At 29.3% G+C, this 21,803-nt stretch overlaps 2 protein-coding genes across 3 annotated transcripts in view; both read left to right on the plus strand.

The window, feature by feature from the left end:
* Positions 1-548: 548 nt before the first annotated feature.
* On the plus strand, positions 549-4,776 carry LOC408712 (BUD13 homolog). Its single transcript, XM_392248.7, has 7 exons — positions 549-891; positions 1,227-2,312; positions 2,547-2,712; positions 2,804-2,958; positions 3,034-3,218; positions 3,302-3,477; positions 4,043-4,776. Exons 1-6 carry the CDS (start codon positions 779-781, stop codon positions 3,472-3,474), a joined length of 1,878 nt encoding a protein of 625 aa, XP_392248.5. The 5' UTR covers positions 549-778; the 3' UTR covers positions 3,475-3,477; positions 4,043-4,776.
* LOC552020 (neuromodulin) overlaps positions 4,619-21,803 on the plus strand; it is an 89,935-nt gene continuing 72,750 nt past the window's right edge. For both annotated transcript variants that reach the window (XM_006561089.3, XM_026439023.1), the window contains exon 1: positions 4,619-5,178. In XM_006561089.3, coding sequence (XP_006561152.1) covers positions 5,106-5,178 — 73 coding nt within the window. In that variant the 5' untranslated portion in view covers positions 4,619-5,105. The remainder of the gene's footprint in view (positions 5,179-21,803) is intronic.

The raw sequence follows: 21,803 nt of genomic DNA on the forward strand, positions 1-21,803 counted from the left end.
ATTAATATAGATTATAATTTTAAAAAAGAAAAAATAAAAATATGCTCAATTGATTTCAGTGGTCATGGAACTAAGTATAGATAAGGAGAGTAAACAATGAAAGAAGGACAGAGATAAATTACAACTTATGAAATCAGCGCCATCTCTGTGCCACAAACATAAACATAAAAAAAGGACAGTAAATAAAGAAAAGAAGATAGAAATAGGATAGAAAGGGATAAGAATTGATTACTAACGCCATCTGTTGAGCGTTACAGATATTTCTTTAAAAAAATAAGATAAAACAGAATTAGAATTGAATATTAGCGCCATCTCTTGAGTATTTTGAAAAGATTCTTTTAAAAATACTCAAGAGATGGCGCTAAGTCACAATTCTTATTCTATTGTATCCTATCTAGAAAAAAATTACTTATAGTTTAAATTTGCATTTATTGTAAAAATTATATTTCATCATTAATTAATGTTAAATTAATAATAAATATAAAATATGTTGTATTATAAAAATAAAAATTTAAAGAAAGACATCAATTTTAAAATATTTTACTGCTTTTTTTTGGCAAATTATATACTGGTTACCGCGCAATCGCTCAGTCGTCATTTTGTTATTCGCCATTAGTTTTGTGGTTTATAGTTCTAAGTGATCTATTCTCAATATTTCTCAATATTTGTTACATTTTTTAATATTTTTTACATTATTCTTAATATTCTCACGTAATTAATATTAAAGAATATAGTAAAAGTATAATATTTAATAACAATCGTGCTAATATATACTATAATGGAGAAGAAAATTATTGACCAAAAAGAATATTTGAAAAAGTATTTGTCTTCAGGAGATGGCGATGATAAGAAAAAAAAGAAGAAGAAAAAGATGAAATTGGGAGCAAAAACGTAAGTTTTAAATTGTAAATATTATAATTTGTGTCGACAGTTTCAACAGTAAATCCTTGTGTTTTAGGTTATAGTAGTTGTTTTACACATTTTCCTGGAATATTTAAATTGAAACATTTTGAATATTTATATAATATTTAAAAAATTTCTTATATGATAAATAGTAAAAAGAAAATGTATTTTATTCATTACCATTTCCTTAATATATTATTATATTAATATGGACGATATATTTAATGCAAAAAGGAATTTCAATTTTGGTTTTCAAATCGATATAAAATATTTTTAAAAATTATATTTATTTCTTTGCACAAATTTTGAGATGTGTTTTGCAGAGTAAAAATCATTGATGATGACATAGACTTGAAGAACATAAGACCAATCGAAGAGAATGAATTTGATATTTTCATCAATGCCGAAGATGCACCTCAAATAGCCGGTGTAGTGGATGAACATGGACCAGTTGATTTTAGTGATAAAAGAAGATGGAAAATTATAGCTAATGATGAAAGTGGTGATTTAACAATCACTAGTGTAGCAAAAGAAAATAAACAATCTAAACAAGTTAAGAAAATTTCTGATGATGATTTAAGCCCATCAAAGATACAACAGAAATATTCAAATGATGATTTATCTCCTCCAAGAATATCAAAAAGATCTAAAGATGAGAGAAATAAGAAAGTACAAAAGGATGAAGATAGTGATCTGAGTCCACCTAGAATAAAATCTAGAAGTCATATTAATTCTAAATGTGAATCTCCGCAAAGTAATAGTGATGATGATAGCAGTCAAGAAATAGATGTTCCATCTTATAAAATTAAAAAAAAGACAAAAAGAAAAGAGAAAATATCAGATGATTCTGATCTTAGTCCACCTAGAAAAATTAAAAATTATAATTCAGATATAAATTCACCAAGAAAGAATAAAAAATATAAACTTGAGAAAAATATAATACATAAAAATGATTCAGAAATGAGTTCTCTTAGGAAAAAAAGAGATTCTAATTCAGATGTGAGTCCTAGAAAAAATAAGAATGATTCTGATTCAGATATGAGTCTTCCTAGGAAGAATAGAAAAGATTCTGATTCAGATTTAAGTCCACCAAGAAAAAGTAAAAAGCATAAGCATAGAACAAAAGATAATTTTGAATTTAATACATCTAAAAGAAAATATGAAAGTAATGAAAACATTTACATGAATGATAAAAATAAAAATAGAAATTATGACTCAAAATGGCATAGATACAGAGATGAAAAAATAGAAAGAAATAGAATGTATAAACATTCTTATAAAAATTTTAAATCAGATAAGGGATATTATGATTCAAATATGAGTCCACCTCAAAAAAGAAACAGAGACAGTACAAGTCCGAATAGATTTAGAAGAAATGATAGAGATTTTTATAAATCTAAATCAAATAGGTATGATTATGATTTAAAATATTATGCGCGAAAAGTATTATTTTAATATTAATCTAATTATCTAATATTTCTTAATTTAAATTCTCTTATTTTTTCTAATTATTATTTTTAATTTTGTTTATATATATATATATTTTTTTGTATGATTTTGATTAATAATTAATGGTCAAACATATTTTTTTTAATAAATGAAAATTTTAAAGAGATATAAGAAGAAGAATATTTGTATTCTAGGATATTTAAAGAAAACAAATCAAAATATAAAAATATTGAAGAAGGAGATACTAACAAACAAATGAAGAAAACATTAGATGGAAAAAAAGCAGGACTACAAGATGCTAAAGCATTGCGAGAAGAAACAGAAGCATATAAAAAGCAGGAAGCTGAACATTTTAGCAAAGTATTTAAACAAATTTTATGTTGATTAATTCTTATATACTATAATTCTTATTAATTTTATATAAAAATTTATAAAATTGTATTTTATTCAGCTTAGTAAAGAAGTTACAGGAGTTGGCCAAGCAGTGGTTATACGTGATACTAAAACAGGTAAAAAACGAAACTTAGAAGCAGAAGCACAAGAAGAACGCGAAAGACAAAAACAACAAGAGGAATTAGATGAAAAATATGCTAAATGGGGAAAAGGGTAAGTTATATAAAATTCATAAAATAAAATTTTTTTCTATTTTTTCAAAATTTATAAGAAATGCTTTTATATTAGTTTAAAACAAGTTGAAGATCACGAAGAAAAATTGAAAGACGATCTTTATGAAATGAGTAAACCTTTAGCAAGATATGCAGATGATGCTGATTTGGATAAAATACTTAGAGAACAAGAAAGAGAAGGAGATCCTATGTTAGAATATATTAAACAGAAACAAATAAAAGAAGGAAAGAGGAAACCAGGTAAAATATTATAGATTTTTTCTAAGCTTAATTCTAATAAATGTTATAAATAATTAAACTGATATATAATTATATATTTTCAGATCCACCAAAGTATGAAGGTTCATTCATGCCAAATCGTTTTGGTATTAAACCTGGTCATAGATGGGATGGAGTTGATAGAAGTAATGGATATGAAAAACGATGGTTTGAAGCACAAAATGCAAAAGTAGCTCGCCAAGAAGAAGCTTATAAATGGAGCACTTCTGATATGTGAAATGTACATATTTCCATTTTATTTTTTAAATATCATATTATAAAATTAAAAATTGAAGAATATAAAATGAATTAAAAATATACAAATATAAATAAAGATATAAAAATATAAAACATATGATTTTAACCTAATATTGCACATATTTTTTTTCTTTTTCAATAAAATTATGTGTTTTTTAAATTATTATTTTAAATATCCTTTGAGTTATTTCAAAAAGTTTTGAAAAGATTAAAATTAAATTAAATTATTATTAGTATGGTTATCAATATTTTTTAATATTTTAATATTTAAGGAAAATTCATTACTTTATTTTTATTATCAAATTATTTAGTAAAGTTAAAAAATAAAATAATTAAATTCATCTCATTTTTTTTTTACTGTTTTATATATTTTAATTTTCGGTATTAGAATTAAACATTTTGTACATTCAAAAACAAAATACAATGTTTATTACATATTTAAAAATATTTTAAAAATCGTTATTAATTATTTCTTGTTTTAATATTTTTTGTATTTAAAAAATAGTATATACAAAGGAACATTAAAAATACTGAAAGCTATTTGTCAGTTCTCAGCACGAGTCACGCAACTATGAAACAAACAAATGTGCAAGCCATGTCTGTGAAATATGAATCACCAACGGCGGTAAATCGTGAAGGATTATCAAAACTACAAAATCGATATTCGTTCCACAAAACAGGAAAATCACGAGAATTGTTGGCGCCTGTCTGCCACCAGTTTTGTCGATTCAATGTAATAAAATAACCAGGTGAAGTATCTGTTTATGAAATCGATTAAATCTTGCAAAAATTCTTATTTTCTTCTTGGATGTTACATGAAAATTGGGAGTGGCGCGAAGTTGACCGATGATGAAAACGATACACTTTTTGTGGGAATTTAAAAAAAATTTTAAGAATTTAAAATCAATTTTTAATCAATTATTATTTATTTAAAATTAAATTTATGTAAAATCCATAATAGATATACATATTATTATAAGTTTCGCAGGCATAGAATTATATATGTGTATATATACAAAACCGCGAAAGAATGTTTATATCGACTCGCGTAGTCACACTCGCGACGCAAGGGCAGGGTCGTCGGCAGTGTCAGTAGTCAGTACGCCTCGTGACGCCGACGGGACTTGTGTTCGTGATATATTCGTAGAATAGCGTTTAGTGTTCACCGGCAGTAGCTTTTGTACAGTGTTTTAATATATAGTATATACATATATACATATATATTTTTCTTAACCGGTTGTTAAATTCACGAACGGAAGAAATTGCGATACGTCCAGTTTGACCAATCACAAAGAATCATTGTATTTTCGTTCCAACGAATCGTTCCGAATATACCGGTACTACGACGTGTCGTTAACCTCTAGCACACAAGAAGACAATTTTGAAAACGCCAAAAATATTGTACTGTGATCTTTCCAATTCGTCCTTGTCGAGGTATCAATAATTCTTTTAGTGCACAAGTAGTCTTTTTATAATCTGGGCCCTTTATTTGAAGACTCAATGTTAACGAGAAGAGCACTTAGTCGATCATAATCGCGTATTATACAATAAGTGTTGCAAGTAACGGCGTTTGTGATTGGAGGATAGAAATATAGGAACAGATAAGTGAAAATGGGGTGCAATACGAGCAAGGAAAGTGTCCAGCCGGTTGGAGATGAAGCAAAGGAAGATGGGAAAAACGGTGGTAAGTAATATACATTTATTTTTATATTTGCATGGAATATATGGTATGAGATAAATATTCATGTTAACTATGATTTATATGAAAAATAATTATATAGAATATCGTATACATATTAATTTTTAATTGAACTAAAATATAGTATAATATATAGTATGTATATAGTATAGTTATAATATAGTATGTTCTATAGAAATATAATTCTAATGCGTAATTTCGCGAAATATAATTTTGCGCATAAAAACATATGTTTTAGTAAATTTTAATTACTGTGGAAAAAAAAAATAGAGAGAATTGAAATAAATAGACATTTCTAATGATAAAAATTTATCGTAAAAATTTCTTAAAATGTTTTTTGGAAATTAGATAATAGTAAAGTTATCTTTATGAAAACATTTGGAGATTATTAATACGGTTATAATGTCGGATTAATAAATTTTAAATGTGACTTAGGAAAAAATAATTTTTCATAGAAATTGAATGTATTCAAAAGTATAACCATATATTTCGATTAAGTATAAAAGTATATTCCGATTAAATATAATATATACATATATTCTATCTTTTCTTTATTATAAATTCACAAGAAATTAATTGCTATTTTCCATTGTTATTTCCATTTAGTTTCATGATATAATATTGTCATGAAAAAAAACATAGATTCTGAAAATTGTTCATCTCAATCGAAGAATATCGAAAATGTTTTCATAAAGCTTGTAAAGAGGAGCTTCCATTAGAAATATCTAAGAGGAGCTTTTTATTAGAAATACTAATGTTTTATTGTTTTTTTTTTCGAAAAAAGAATTATATATTTCTTTCGATATGCAGGAATTCTTTACCATTATTCAAAATTGTTTAATCCTTGATTAAACTTATGCTTATTCTGACTTTCATCGTGCCATGAAAAAATAGAAATGCGAAAAATCGAACGAAATCATAATAAAATCAATCTGTGAACATGGAGATATTTGTATTCTAACAATAAAATTCTCTAGAATATAAGCATTCGATCAATGCTGTAGATTCTGATTAACGAAGCTTGCAATTAAGAACTTTTTTAATACCATGGAAACATATTTTAATGGTATTTCTTAATTTTAATAATTGTTCTGAGGATTTATGTTGTTAGTTGAATGTATCTTCTCTGAGTTGAATATGGAGATTACAAGAAATTTTAATAATAATTCAAAAAAATGTATTCTCCTTATTCGATTGAAATATCCAAATTTAATCCAAATTTTTTTAGTTTCTATTCGAATGATTTCAAAGAATATGTTTCGTAATTTTTTATTTATTTTATTATTTAAAATTTGAATTTTATATGTTGTTTCAGACAAAGAGGAATTTTCAAAAGATTTTTAATTGTATTACTTTATGTTCTTTTTTTAATTGTTATAATATTTCATGTTTTGCAACGTTGACATGAAATATTAACATTATTGATGTTGGTATAATGACTCAGAAGATCTTTAAGTGTCTCGACAACGCAATGTTCGTTTAACCTTTTAATTGATTAATCAACTCGTATTTTACGATAAATAGTTGCATCTTAAACGTTGCACTTATGAAAGGCAATTCTTTCCTTGGCTCATTGAGCAAGACTTATTATTGCCATTGAACATTTATTTATTAATTAAATATTTCAAATTATGAGGGTTTAAATTTACATTCAATTATTTATTTATTTATTTATGCTTCTCAATATGATTATATTCCTGTTAAAAAAATAAAAATAAGATATTAAAACATTTAAATATTTAAAACTCAATTAAATTGATAAATTTGAAATATTTAAATATTTACAAGCATAAATATATAAATAATTTGATTTGAAATGTATATTATAATTACTATATATTTTTCGATTAAATATAAATTATATGTATTAATTCATTTCATACAATTTTTGTAAAAATCTCGTGTTTAACCTCGAATCGCTCCGCGAAACGAAGGCCAATAGGTCTCTCGAATTACGAAGCAAGAACGATTCGATCCTTTTATTTTTTTCTCATCCATTTTATCCATGCATCGCGTTCAGATTGGCTCACGTTTATTATGTACACCCCGTCACGCCATTGATATCGATAAAGTCAAGTTTTGAGGCTTAAGAGGTCTATTAGAGAAAGCTCGATGTTGCGTGCCACAGGGAAAAGAGATAGGCGGCAATGAGCCGAAAAGGGGATGTTCCTGGTTGAATGAAATGAAAATTCTCGGCACGGACTAGCTCGTAACGATGCGCCATACATTTCGTTTGGCTACTCGAGCACGAAATCTGTTCATACGTTTACAATATTTATGAGTGTCACGATCATTCTCGTTTTCTTTTTTCCTTTCTTCCTTTCTTCTTGTTTCTCATTGAACAAGAGAAAGATATCTTTATTACGTTTCTTTTTCCTTTCGTTCACCGCTTTTCTCTTTTATCTATATTTTTCGAAATAGATTTGTCTTTCTTCTTCAGTGAAGAATTATGAAAATATATCTGTGTTTTTATCATTTCTGTGATGGTTTCGTTTTAGAAAGATTAAATTAATTCTAATTCTAGATTCCTAAAATAGAAAATTTTAATTTTAAAAGCAAAAGGAGACGTAGAATTTAGAAACGATTTAAAATATATCTTGAAAAATACAAGAAATGTCAGATGTGAAGATTTTAATTAAAGAGGGTAAGATTTCATTGGACTTTTTATAATTTATATTTTACTGGAATTATTTTTTTAACATAAAATATATCCAAAAATATTATAATTAGATATTAGTGATAATAATCTAGGATTAATTTAATTCATTTTTATTTTTCCCAGCAAATTTTTTTATACGCGTATACTTTTCTTATTTTAAAATAATTAAATTACGAATGAAATATTAAATCGATGGTAGGAATTTTAATTTGAAACATACAGAATTTCAAATATTAAAGTTTTTTTTATTTCCAACGAATCGGATACAGATATTTCTTCATCGGAAATTTCCATCGAAATCGTTCCATTGTGCAAAATATACTTCAATATAGGATAGATTCCAATATTTTATTCGTTTGATTCGTGTTCCTTCTTTTTTATTATGCAATAAATTAGGATAATAAAAATTTATTTAATTCAATAAAGTTCAGTTCAGTTTAAAAATCAAACTCACGGTCGTGAGAAGATAGAATAATTGTATTTCTTCGTTTCGAAATTTTAAAATTCATTTAAGAAGAGGTTTTTGGAGAAAACGGTGCTCGGTTTCATGGCAACATATAGAAAAATATAAGCTGTTAGATCAGTTATTTTGTTAGATCATTTATTACGATAACGTGCACGCTTTAGTAATATCGAGTCAATCGACAGGAAATGGAGAACGGATGATCAGGTTGTTCTATGCATATGCTGTATTATTTTCTATTTTTTTTTTTCGTTATTTTTCCTCTTAACGAGATTCTTGTTTCGCGTTTCGCATGGAAAATTATTACGCATAATATGACACGTAACAATTGAAAAAAATTAAATGAAACATGAACTTTTTATGTAACCATCTTTATATTTTCTTATTTTTATTGTATTCGTATCTTTTGATTCGTAGAATTTCGTGAAATTAAGGAAAATTCGAAAATTCTTTAGGAAATTAAATAAAAATTACATCCAATTATCCAATTATCATCTTGTTTGGAATCTTGAATCAGAGACTCTTTTGGATATAAATAATACATTCCTTTTTCACGTATAATTTAAAAACACTTATTTTTTTTTTTTAAATTTTTCAAGTTCATTATAAAAATACTTTTATAGATTATTATAATTAGCCGATTATCAAACATAAGATCGTGAGATAATTTAATAATTTTCATTAATAGTATCGATCGTGGATTATATTTTAAGATAAAATTGATCAATTATTGACATTCATGTCACGTTAAACGCATTTCCTTCTGATGTAATTTACAGATAACGGAACGTTGATAGAATTCCATTCAAGTATAGGTAAACGAAACATACATATACGTACTATCTTAACAATTTAATCGATCAGGCTTCAGAAATCTGGATACATTCCTGAACGAATTTTCCAAGTTTGCCGCGAATCTCTGCATACTTATTCAAGGTCTGTTAAATAAATAACAGGTCCCTTCGCGATTTGAAATATAGTAGCATGATCTATGAAAGTTCAGCTCTATCACGCGAATAAGTTCAGAGTTCGATGAATCGAAGAGAGACGCGAAATTAATGTTAGAATTTGAAAGAGAAATCCTCAAAAATATAATTTTCTTGCATGTGGATCTTTCGAGTATCAATTTTATAAATGGAATCATTTTCAACGTAACGTTTGGAAAAAATATTTTCATATTCTATCTTTCTTTTCTATTCTTAGGATAGAATTAGATTTGAAAGTAAAGCATGAATCGTTCTCGAGAATAATTATTTTTAAAATAGTTATAGTAGAACGCAGTGTGTCTATCTAAATAAGTCTTGAGAATAATTCAGAAAAGTTTTAATCCGCACAAGCGTATCTTCTTCGTTTCTTCGCAAAAAGGATGAAGCAAGTTACCCTTTCATTGGGCGAGGTTACGAGCAACAAATGCACGACGAAACAATTTCGTTTCCCTTCCGATATTTTCCTCCATCACCGGGCAAGAGTTGGGTTTTTCCACGTCTGGGAAAACCTAAGTGTGCGGAGTTCAGTGACTCGGTAGTAATGAGATTTTCTCAACAAACACGTTCGAGCGCTCCTCCATCAAGATTTTCTCTCCCAACGGGTGTTAGGAACGACCGATCCACTCGAACTGAGACTTAGACTCGATCAGTACGATGCAATCTTCGTCTAGACAATAAAAGTGATTAGTAGACGTCAGTAAAATATGTAAAAAATATCTTGATACGTTTTGAACGTATCACGATCGTTTTGAAAATAGGAATAGAAATAGAAAAAGAATGAATAAAATCATTTTATAAATCAATAGGATCCAGAAGAAAATTCCATTATCTAAGAAGAATAGCTTTTTATACGCGAAATTCGAATTCTTCCTAATATTTCTTTTTATTTTTAGTCTTGCAACACTCTTCGTTAAAGTTAAAGGTTGAATTACTTAATCCTTTGCCTGAAGGCTGTTCGTAAACGAGCTGCTTTCTGTAGATAATCTTACAGGTAATACGACCATAATGATAGTGTCACATATATAAATTACATAAACAGGGACTAGGTATTGCAAAAACTAGGATATATGGGAAGCTGGGAGAATTGCAAGCTTTGATATATAGATTCAGAATTTTACTTTATTCGATAGCTTTATTAATCTAATTGAAAAGTTCTCTGAACGGTAATTAAAATAACCATTATATAAAAAATAGAAATTGCACGTATAACGTTTCTATGAAACTAAACAATAGAATTTTCATTTTAAATGAAATTTCACTCGCGCCGAGTTAATGCTATACAATTTAAATAAGAGGAATATACCGAGGCGACACTTTTATCCAATTCCTCGTGTGTTTGTTCTGGTTCGTTGGCTCCGGCCCGCCAAGTAGTAGAATCGTCGTTTCACGCTTCCCCATTTGGAAGCGGATCCTAAGCAAAGAATCGAGGAAACGCAAACAAAACGCCGAGAAACGGTTATTTATTTTCTTGCTACGTGATCGGTTCTTATTCGGGCGCGAAGTTATCCCTCGAAAAACTCGATTTCGAACTTCCCTCGACGAAGTCTCTCCCAGAAGGGGAAGGGTTAGAAATATGGGTAGAAAGAATAAATAATAAAGTGAATAACGTGCGTACGACACGATATCGTGGAACAATTGTACAATTGTACACCGGTTGGTATATAACTTTCTCGTTGACTTTGAAGAAAATCCTGTAAAATCAAACTGTGGGGCTGTTCACGGTCTCTGCATTCTCTCTATGATATTCGATAAATTCAAAGCTTGTTCTGATAAACGCCACTGCACAGGCTCCCTTATCGAACAATAACAATGGTTGCACCGGTGTGTGCAAAATTTATCTACTCCTGTATTAATTTTGAAATCCGTTCACCAAATTCGCTTGTTGATAGAATTGATAGAATAGGGAAGTTGTCTCTCTCTTTTTTTCTTTTTTACTTTTTGTCATGTTACGTCACGCGAAGAACAGACGGGGCGAATATTTGACGATGAAAAAATTCTCTTGCCACGGATTTTTACCTGTTGCATTATCGTCAATTAACAGAAGTGCATAGTCACAGAAGCGAGCCAACAGGTATCGCTTTGAATAATGATTTTTAGCGAAGAAAAATCGATTTTTTTTTACTCGAAAAATCACACGATTCCATAGACTAAAAGAAATCTTCTTCAAGGAAAATTCTTTAGCGAATTGTAATTAAATATACGATTGTTTGGCTGTTAGGTTTATAGGATAAATAAATTTTAATATTCTTATATTAGAGAATTAAACTTTTTGAGTTTTGAGGGGAAAAAGAATCGAAATTTTACGGATATAAAAGATTCGATGCTTTGAAAATACTAAGTAATCGTTAAAATATAAGTTATACCATTATTATCATGATTATCATCTCGAAAACTATTATTCTGGTAATAAATATGTATCTTGTTTAATGTTTCCACGAAATAGTAACTATGAATTTTTTATGAATTCTTATCTTACTGAAACTGCATAATATAGCAATGAGGAGATATCAATAAATACGTTGTCTGTTTTTAAAAGAATAATAAAATAAAAATAAAGCAAGCTTTTAAAATAAAGCAAAGAATATTAGATAATATTATATTAACATATATATATATATATGTCGATTTATAACAATGTAAATCAAAATTTGGAATTATTTGGAATCAATTATTCTTTTTATCTACAAAAAATATTATCATTCGTTCAGTTTCACGAGTCAAAAAAGTAGTGAGTTATATCTCGTTTACGACTTCTCTTTAAGACATGTTTTTGTTATCTTATTGTATCTTTTACCTTTCACCTTTTTACAGAAAATAACAGTAGTCTAACTTATAACGACTACAATTCAATTCGTTAAATAAAGATAGTAATTTCATTTTATTTCTCTAAATTTCGTGGCGATCTTCATACATATATACGTGAAAATATAATATAAATTATAGTTGGAAATATAACAGATGTTAGACGAAATATGATTCCTCCACAAATCAAATTATTCGTCTATTTTCCGGGAACAGAGTATTTCTCTTCTACTTTCTTTTCTTTCGTTGCCAAAACCGACACGTACTCTCCAATAATGTATTTATTCCACTGAGTAATAGGCGGCGCTTAAGTGGAAAAGTGCCAAACTATTCCGGCCGGCCGTAGATTTTGTTGCAACGTCACTTAGTGAATCGATTATTCCACGCATAAAACAATTTTAGGTGTAAAGTGGTTCATTTTCGCCTGTGTGCGCACGAAAATCGTTTCTACATTATTATAGAAAATCCGATCATTTTTCTTCCTTTTCTTTTTTATTTTCGAAAAAGCGTACGAGTGAATTCATTTCTCGCAATTAGTTATAAAACTTTTTCATTTTATCCTGTCCGAATTAAAGGAGAATATTAGGTCGATGTACACGTTGGAATGTTGGAATGTTATTTTTCCAAATGAAATTTTAACTTTTCGTACAGCTTAATAATAGTACATATTATAATTATGCATAATTTCATTTTAAATTTATTCAGATTTTTATTATTTATATGAGATATAATGATATTTTTACCTGTCCGACACAGGATCGTATTATAATATTTTAGAATTAACTTAATTCGTATAATTATTCGTCGATAAATATTCTCGATCCATCAAATTTGAGAAAAATAATCTCGCGTACGTGCAACGCTTATCGTTTTATATTTATCTGAAATTTATCTCGGTCGAAATTTCTTCTTGGAACGATTTTTTTCTCCCGAAAAAGGATCATCTGTTCGCGTGTGCCATGATACACCGACTCGATACGAGACTTTCTAAAATTACTACCTATAAAAATTCATGATCGATATAAGTATAATCACAGCCATGTAAATTACGTTCGCATAATAAATTCCAATTAGGCGCATGCGGTCACCGAGTAGTGCGTTCTTTTGACTGAATCAATTGAAATGAATCAGCGCAGAAAATAGTTTAAAAACTATACACGGGGTACGCGATTACATTGGCAACGTATTCACGATTACGATGTAAGCAGGAAAAAGCTTTCAGTGTAGGCTGTGTATAATTCACGAAATGAAGGAAACAATCCCATTAAGCTTCTCTAGTCTGCGGCCAGGATTTGGAGAGCTTCAAGTGCACTTCAGACTGAAATGTCTAAATCGCCAGTTTTAAGATATATCTTATTTTCCAACTATATATATTTGCACGGAGCAAACAGTAATCGCGTGATATATTTAAAATTATTAAATCACACGAGAGAGATGATTTATTAATTTGAGAAGAAATTTGTTGAAAAGATTTTAAGAAAATTTATTGATGCTATTATTACCGAGATTCAATAAATAAATAAATAAATTTTTTCCTACGAAGAGAATCATTGGACAAGTAAAAATTATGAATACATTCGATAATTTTTATCTAAATTTTCGAATAAGGATAACAATTTTATTCCAGGCATAACAAATAATGTTTGTATCAATTGTTGATACACGTATACAATGATCATTTTCAATCGACAAATTGTCTCAATCATCGCGAAGAATCGGCAAGTTTTCGTTATCGATCAATCATCTGCACGTTAGCCACGCTTTTCGCCCTGCCACATATGCTCGCGATTTAAACAAATAAGTTTCGCGTTACAAAGTTCCTCGAAATCAATCGATCGCGATACACCTACCAGCTGAGTTAAACTCAAGGCCGCGTTGATTCGAGTCCAAACACGAGCGGAGCATCGATTAACCGGTTCTTCATTCGATCGATCGCCGAGAGCTCGCACGGCCACGCAGATTCGACCTTTTCGGATAATTGGTTTAATCGACGTAACGACAGGCAATACCATTCGATTCTCTCATTTCGAGTACGTAGTAGAGACACAGAATCCAACAACATCCAATTTCGTGTCTTTTAGTGCTGCTCTATACTTTTCAATTTCGATACTTGTAAATAGTCCATTCTCCACGGGAATTTCGTATTTTAAATTACATTGAAGACAAGCATAAGAAAATCGAGGTGAATTCAGTTTGAAACATTATCCACGAAAGATAAAAAAGGAGATTTGTTAGATTGAAGACTTAACTTTTAATAGATTGCTGTCATAGTGTCGGTGATAATTTAAATTTTCATTTATTTTTTTCTGTCACGGGAGTAAATAGAAACGTTCAATAATTTTTATCAACGAAAATGAATCTGGATCATCGTTTTAATTAGAAATAATAATTTGCATTGTCAATCATGTTGTCACGGTTGATTAAAAATGCCCACGTACTTAGGGACGTTAATATGAATCATTTGCAATTATGAATCACCTTGTAGAATTATTGTTAGAAAGTTAGTAGATGGTTTTAGCGTTAAGCAGACGTATTCGTGAGCGATTCATACGGGGCCACGTACATCCATTTCGCTTATAGTTTGCGTGCAAAGCTTGACCTCCTTCACGACATCCCCAAGATACGCTGTTATGTTTATGAATCCGACGAAATAACGTTGTTTAAATTACTTTTTATGCGAAGGAGAATGGTAACGGCATCTCTAACGAGTTGAAAAAAACAATTCTCACAACCCTGTTTCGGATTATTTTCTTATAATTACAAACGCGCGAATATTATCGATATTGACGAGTATTTTAATTTTATTTTAGGATTTTATGGATACATAATACTTGAAATCTCGTAGTGGAATACGATGGCACTCTGGATTTATCTTAGGTGGAGTAAAATTAATAGCGTTTTGAAATATATTTATCTGTTAAGATGAAAGGGGTAGATAAATCCGTTAGCTACGAAAGGCGAATGGATCGAAATATTTGCACAAGGGGATACATATGTTCCCTGCACGTGCACAATCATCCATATTATTCTATCTACGTGGTAGATTGTTATTAGCGATACTGTCGAGAAATTGTAAGTAACGTAGAATGGATACATATTTTAAAATATAACAAAATTATAAATAAATGCATTGTTCCCTTTTTTATATAATTCATTTATAATTCATTCATTTGTATATCATAATATTTTATTTGGTAAATTTAATTCATCAGGTTTTAAATTATGATTTTTTTTTAGTTTTCTTAGACCTAATAACTGGAATATGAAAACATTTGTTATCGGCTATAGTTATTTTTATCATCGATAATACATTGAAAGAGATTGAATATATATATAATTTTTGTTTTTTTATTCTTATTAACTAATAGCATTTTAAATTTCTTCTTTTTGAACCGATCAACCTTTGGAAGAAGGTCAGAGGTTGGAAGTTTAAATCTCAGGCATTTCCATAATAGCCAACTCTATAAAATCTAGAATCCCTAGGATCACTGTTTTATCTCCCTGCATGTTTGCCAAATTGATATCCTGCGTAATAAAATTTCTCGTCGGCAGATTCGCGTCGTTAAAGGTGGAAGACCCCGGGCATCACGTTCCATCGTGAATTTCGTGGTTCGTTGACAATCACGATAATAAAATTCGATCGTGGAAAAAATGCAACACGCGTTCACGTGTTTTGAAACCGTTTATCGAATTATCTCGAAATGAATGATGATGAATGATATATCAAGGCGGCACTAAAAATTATAGAATGTTTAGGTTTGATCAGTTTGTGATTTTCGAGAAAAATTTACGAGATTTGATCTTTCTATTGGGATAATGCATACGAAATTTTATTTTCTCAAACAAGGGACGATATATTTTTTATTCTACGTGTTTTTTTTTCCAATGATCGATTCGTTTCATTATCCGAAAAAAGAAATTAACAAATTCTTGAATGCAGAAAACAGTGTATCGATTATTAGATAGAGCCAATATTCAAATTTCAGATCAATCTAACGAAGAATTATTTTAACGAAGACGAAATGTGCCGGGACACGAAATAAATTAACTCTGTATTTCATTATATTCTAATTTGTCGCCATTATGAATGAGGTTGTGCATGCTTAAATGAAATACGTGGGAAGTATCGTTTAAGGTTAGTATTTCTCGTCATGGCATATTTAGCGGAGATATTTTCATTTGCATGTACGGAACAAGCCACCCGTTAATTGCGATGCAAATTAACGCAGATAGGTAGAAATGATTTCGAAATTAGATTTTGACTAATTCAAATTCTCAAAATCTCGAAAATAGATTTATTGTATTGAGACGAGTCGGATATGTTGATGTATCTGAACAATGAGAGAAAAAGTTTTGCATTTCGCGTATTACTCTTTTCTTTTTTATCTCACGATGCGATAAATATAAAAAGAGGATGCCAAAATTCCCGTTGCCTCGTGTAAAGTTTATGATCGTGTTAAAAGACATTGTTTCCCGCGTCAAATGGGTTCCATTGGAAAATGTAGGTCAGAACTATCGTAGCAGAGGGAAGTCAAAGAGAAAATAAGGAATTGCATCTCATATTCCTTCCATTTTGGAAATATTCTCTCAAAATTCTAAATATACGCGTATCTGGATCAATTTTGAAAAATGTCAAGGTATCATATATTAATAGATGTGATCAATGATTAAAACAAATTATTAAAAAAAGAAAAATATTTTTAGATTAGTTTCATCGAATCTAAGTGATATGATTTGTTAAATTTTCGATTCAAAAATATTACTCGTCGCGTGTATTTCAGGAAAGCGGATTAGTTCTTCTGTTTTTCTTCTAGTAATACTCGTGAAGAATTTTCGAGATTCATAAAAGGAACACGTTTATTGGCGCGGACGTCATCGCTGCGAAACCACTAACAATGCAACGTAATTTTCAGTTTAGTACGAGGAATTTTATAGCTCGATAATTTATTCCTTTACGTCATCCAACACGGCAGTTGTGTCTTGACAAAAGATAGAGGAAGTGAGGAACAGTTACGAAGAAAAGTGGGACTGTAACGCCACTTTTAGCAAACGTTTGATAGCTTAGCAGTGTTAATCGTAAAAAAAAATATTCTAGTTTAAATATTTTCAAAGATCAATTCGTGATCGAATGTTAAAATATAAAGATAAATAAGTATATTTTTCCATATAGGGATATTAGAATGTATTAGATATAAAAGAAATTTAAGTAGCAATAAAATAATGATTTTTCGTTATCAAATATTTTTTCTATATACGAAGTTTAAAAAGTCCATTTTTAATATCATATTACAATAAAGTATTATTGTATATATATATATATATATATATATATATATATATATGAAATATTGGTTTAATTTTTTTTAATAATTTTGACAAGCTTTTAGATTGCATTTAGAAATATTATCCCTGGTTATATTATCTATATTTTTTATATTCAATTACATTTTGTACTTATGGATGGTAATATATCTGAAGTACGTGAACACAATGAGGTGTTATTATGTGATTGTAACTGCACTACGTATATGTACGATGGAATGGAACGATTGGCAAAATTAATAGCAGGGCAGCAGCGGAAATGGATAAAGTTTAGATCGGTTTTTATTTTCCTCCACTTCATCTTCTTTAAAACTTAATCTTTCGAAATACGTAACCGTGTAGAAAAAGTTGTTTTATAGTTGTTTTGTACATTTTCATTTAGAAATAAAAATTTTTCTCATCGAAAAATGAAATTTAACGACATCGTTGGCAATTAAAGTCTCTTAAAAAGTGTTGTAAATTGGTACAAATCCTCGTTCCCTTTTTTATCTTGTAATTACAATTTTTTGACGTAAGTAGATTGAAATTTTTAATAGGCAAGAACGTTATTAAAAATCTCGTATTTATTTCAGCAAACAAATTTTATCATTATATAGTGTATTTATTGTATACATTTACAAGAGTTATCTTTCGACTCTAACAGATGGAGGTCTATGACCGTAGATCGATCGTTTGTTGCTTTTCTGTTAACCATTTGGCTCGTGTCGTGTTGATCCATGCAACGATTCGCTTAATTTCCTGTCTGCTTTTGTATTGATTTAAAAATTTTACGATCCACTACGCTGGTAAAATGTGGCGAAACACGAAACATGTAGAAATGAAAGGTAATGGTGATCATCTTCCCGAGATAAATAAAGTTTTTGGTAATCTTTATTTGAGATTTTATCCTTGAAGAGTTGATTAGATTCACGAATTCACTGTTATCTTCCAAATAATGCATCTGCCTTAGGATCGAAATAATTTAAGAGCTTCAACTTAATAAGTGAGATTGAAGATTTAGCATTAAAAAATCTTGAAATAGAAGAATTTTATTAATAAATATTTTAAATTACCAGGAAATAATAAAAATATATTTTAAACTAATCAAACAATAGCAGCAGCATAAAAGATATTTCAGAGTACTCAAAGAAAGCAACAATAAATCATGTACAAACAAATAACTCGATACATTAAAACGAGAGAATAAATAATAATGTCAAAATTATCGAACAAAGAAAAAAGATATCCAAATATTCGATGGATAAATCACAGGAACAATCTCATCGAATTTTCCATCAAGAAAAACACGAAATCGTGTCTCAAGTTATAAAGTTTCGAAACGTGAGCACATTCGGTGCTAAAACAGTGTCAAAACATAACATTTTGACTTTCTGAGTGGGCGATTCTTGGATGGACGGCGGAAACCTTGATACGCATCACGTGTCAGGCTAATCCCTGATATTTCCACTGAATTTCGAGCCACTGATCTCCAATTTCGATCGAGATAATCGATGATCGCGTGATGATGAGTCGAAAATGTATATCATAGACAATAGGACTTACTTTATTTCGCTTTAGAAATTTGTATTTCATATTAATTTTGAAAGAAAAATATACAGGGTATTGATATATTCTTCAGATCTTTGAAGATTCGATTCAAGAAGCAAAAATTGTTATATAAAAATATCGGTTGATGTTTATTTATTAAGTTATGAGTAATTTGCATTAGATAAAAGAAAGGAATAAAGAAGAAGAAATAGAGCGACGAAAATAGAATTGAAAGACGTTCCAAGAAAGTATTAATATCTTGTTATATTTAATTCATTTTATGGTATTTTAGGTAATAAATAGTCGATGACGTTATTGCGTGGATCTGAGATATTTCATGCCAAAATTCATATCAATATTTTTCGTGAAATTCATGCTTGTTATCTTGAAGTAGATTAACTCAGAAAATAATGTGTTAGATCGAAAGATATTAAGATCAAAGTAAGAACGTCTGTTGATAATCAGATTATTTTTTTAGTTTCTACTGATTAAAATTTTTTTACGTTCCTTTAGGGATAAATGAAAAGTTTATATATTATTATTTATCAAACTAAAATTTTTAAACTATCTCGCAATTCAATTTATAAATCCGAGTAAAATTCATTTTGAAATATATAACATTTGATGAAATTTACGAGAGAAGAAAACAGGAATCAACGATTCATAAATTATTAAGAGAACGGAATTGAAGTAAAACAGCAATAAGCAGATTAATTAAGACAATATAGACAACCGTCTGTCGAGACTGCAAGAACAAGTAATCTTTATTGCTAAGAGAAATAAAACAATGATGGCACGCAACGAAAAGAATTATTATTAAAACTTAAAACGAAGCCGAGAGAACTGGAAATTTATCCACGTGCAAAATTATGAATACGTGGACACGGTAAAATTTTTTCTTGCTATTGAACAAGTGAAATTTTGTGTTAAAAAAAAGAAAGCAAAGGAAATATTTCTTACTCCAATATGTATTAGATATTATACATAATATAAATCTTGTTCTGCTATTTATAAATCAAAAATATACATATAAAATATATAAAAGAATAATACAAGCCAGATTCACAAGAAAAATTGACTCCACTTTCAGGTAAAAATATTCAATATTTTGGCAGGAAAATAGCTAACATTCTTCAAATGTTCAGCTCAGGTATGGAGTTGATCAATCACACTTCTGCATACAAGTCGATCAGAAGTTTGCCAACAAAATTGCAATTTTCCAAATGCTCATGATGAAGTTGGACGGATCATTGCGATACAGTGGCTTCTATCTCCTATAATCGTTGTATGCGCGTGGTAATTTCACTGTCACCATTTGATCGATGACAATGTTCCGTTTGGTCGAGAGAATCGGGGGGGAGGGTGTCACGAAACGAGACGCCACGAGGATCGTTAAAAGAGGGAGGAATGGGGGGAGGAGGAGGGAACACGCGCAAACAAACACGATCAAATCTCTTTTTCCTTTCTCTTGGCTGAAGTCGGCCAACATCGATTTCATTCCGGGGCAATTACCATCGGCAATAACTCGAAATATGGGACGGCAGCCTTGTGGGGTTTGCTCATGGGTGCCTGACTGTCTCGCGTGGTCTCTCAGTCGGCAGCCACACCCGCCGTTCGAAGTGGACGAAACCTAATTTCGACGAATGGAATTTAATAATTTAAAGATGTCGATCTGGATTAAAACCGCCTCGACCGGCTCCTCCTTTTGCCGCTCGTTATAGCGAATCTAAAAGAGATGAAATTGATTTCGTTTGGTTGGTATATCACGCTGTCGAATGTAAAAAATCTACCCTGATATTAATTTACATCGATCATCGATATTAAAAAAGATATCCAAATACGAAGTATCTGTGAAAATGATGATGAACTAAATCATTATTGAATAATTGATATGGAATATTCAAAAGAATATTACGTGGAATAGTGTATAGTTTGTATTTTAATTATTCTAATAATGCACAATTGTCCTACTTTCTACTACTTTTTAATTATTTTCCAGAAATTGATCGCAGTGTTGAAAGATGATTAATTTCTGAAAGATTTTATTCATTATGTACTCTTTATTAACGCGGTTATTAATTTAAGTTATTTGATAATTAATATTATTTCGCATTGAATATTGCGTATAATATTGACATTTTGATGACATGGATAAATATACAGTTACATTATGTCAACCACTCGAAGTTGCAATATGATCGATTTATAGATGGACCGGACGTGATGAATTTGTGGGCGGAATGTGGGTTAACATTATCGATATTTTATTAAGTGGGGCTGAGATTAGTTACAGATGTCGAAATATCTTGTTTAAAAAAATTACATTACATTCGTATTAAATAAATATCATTTATCAAATAAATATATGATAGATGATGATTCATGAAATGAAAGATGGATCTCATATTTTTACCTCGTTTCATTAATTATATCGTTCTGTATCATTTATTGTGTAATACAAAAGTTTTATAATTTTACTGAATGCTAAAACGACGATAAAAATTTATTTTTACAAAAATACATTTATATCTATTCGCTTAATATAATATGTTTCAAGAGAATTTTATCGTGAATTAATCTTTTGGAGGTAAAAATATGATGAAAATTATTTTATGATCGTGCAGGAAGTACAAACAGAGCTTTTAACAGCGCGACTTAATTATATTTACGTCGACACTTCACGCGTTAATTTATCATTAAATGCTCAGTTATCAAGAGGCACGTTTAAAAATTACAATCATATTAAAAACAAATTAAAATTTTTCATTTTCCACTTTTTATCGTATTACAATACATTGATATATTTATGTTGTCAGAATGTTTCACGCGTAAACTTGGGCCGAGCAAAATT

This window comes from Apis mellifera, linkage group LG2, assembly GCF_003254395.2.
Source record: "Apis mellifera strain DH4 linkage group LG2, Amel_HAv3.1, whole genome shotgun sequence".
Classification (NCBI taxonomy): Eukaryota; Metazoa; Arthropoda; class Insecta; order Hymenoptera; family Apidae; genus Apis; species Apis mellifera.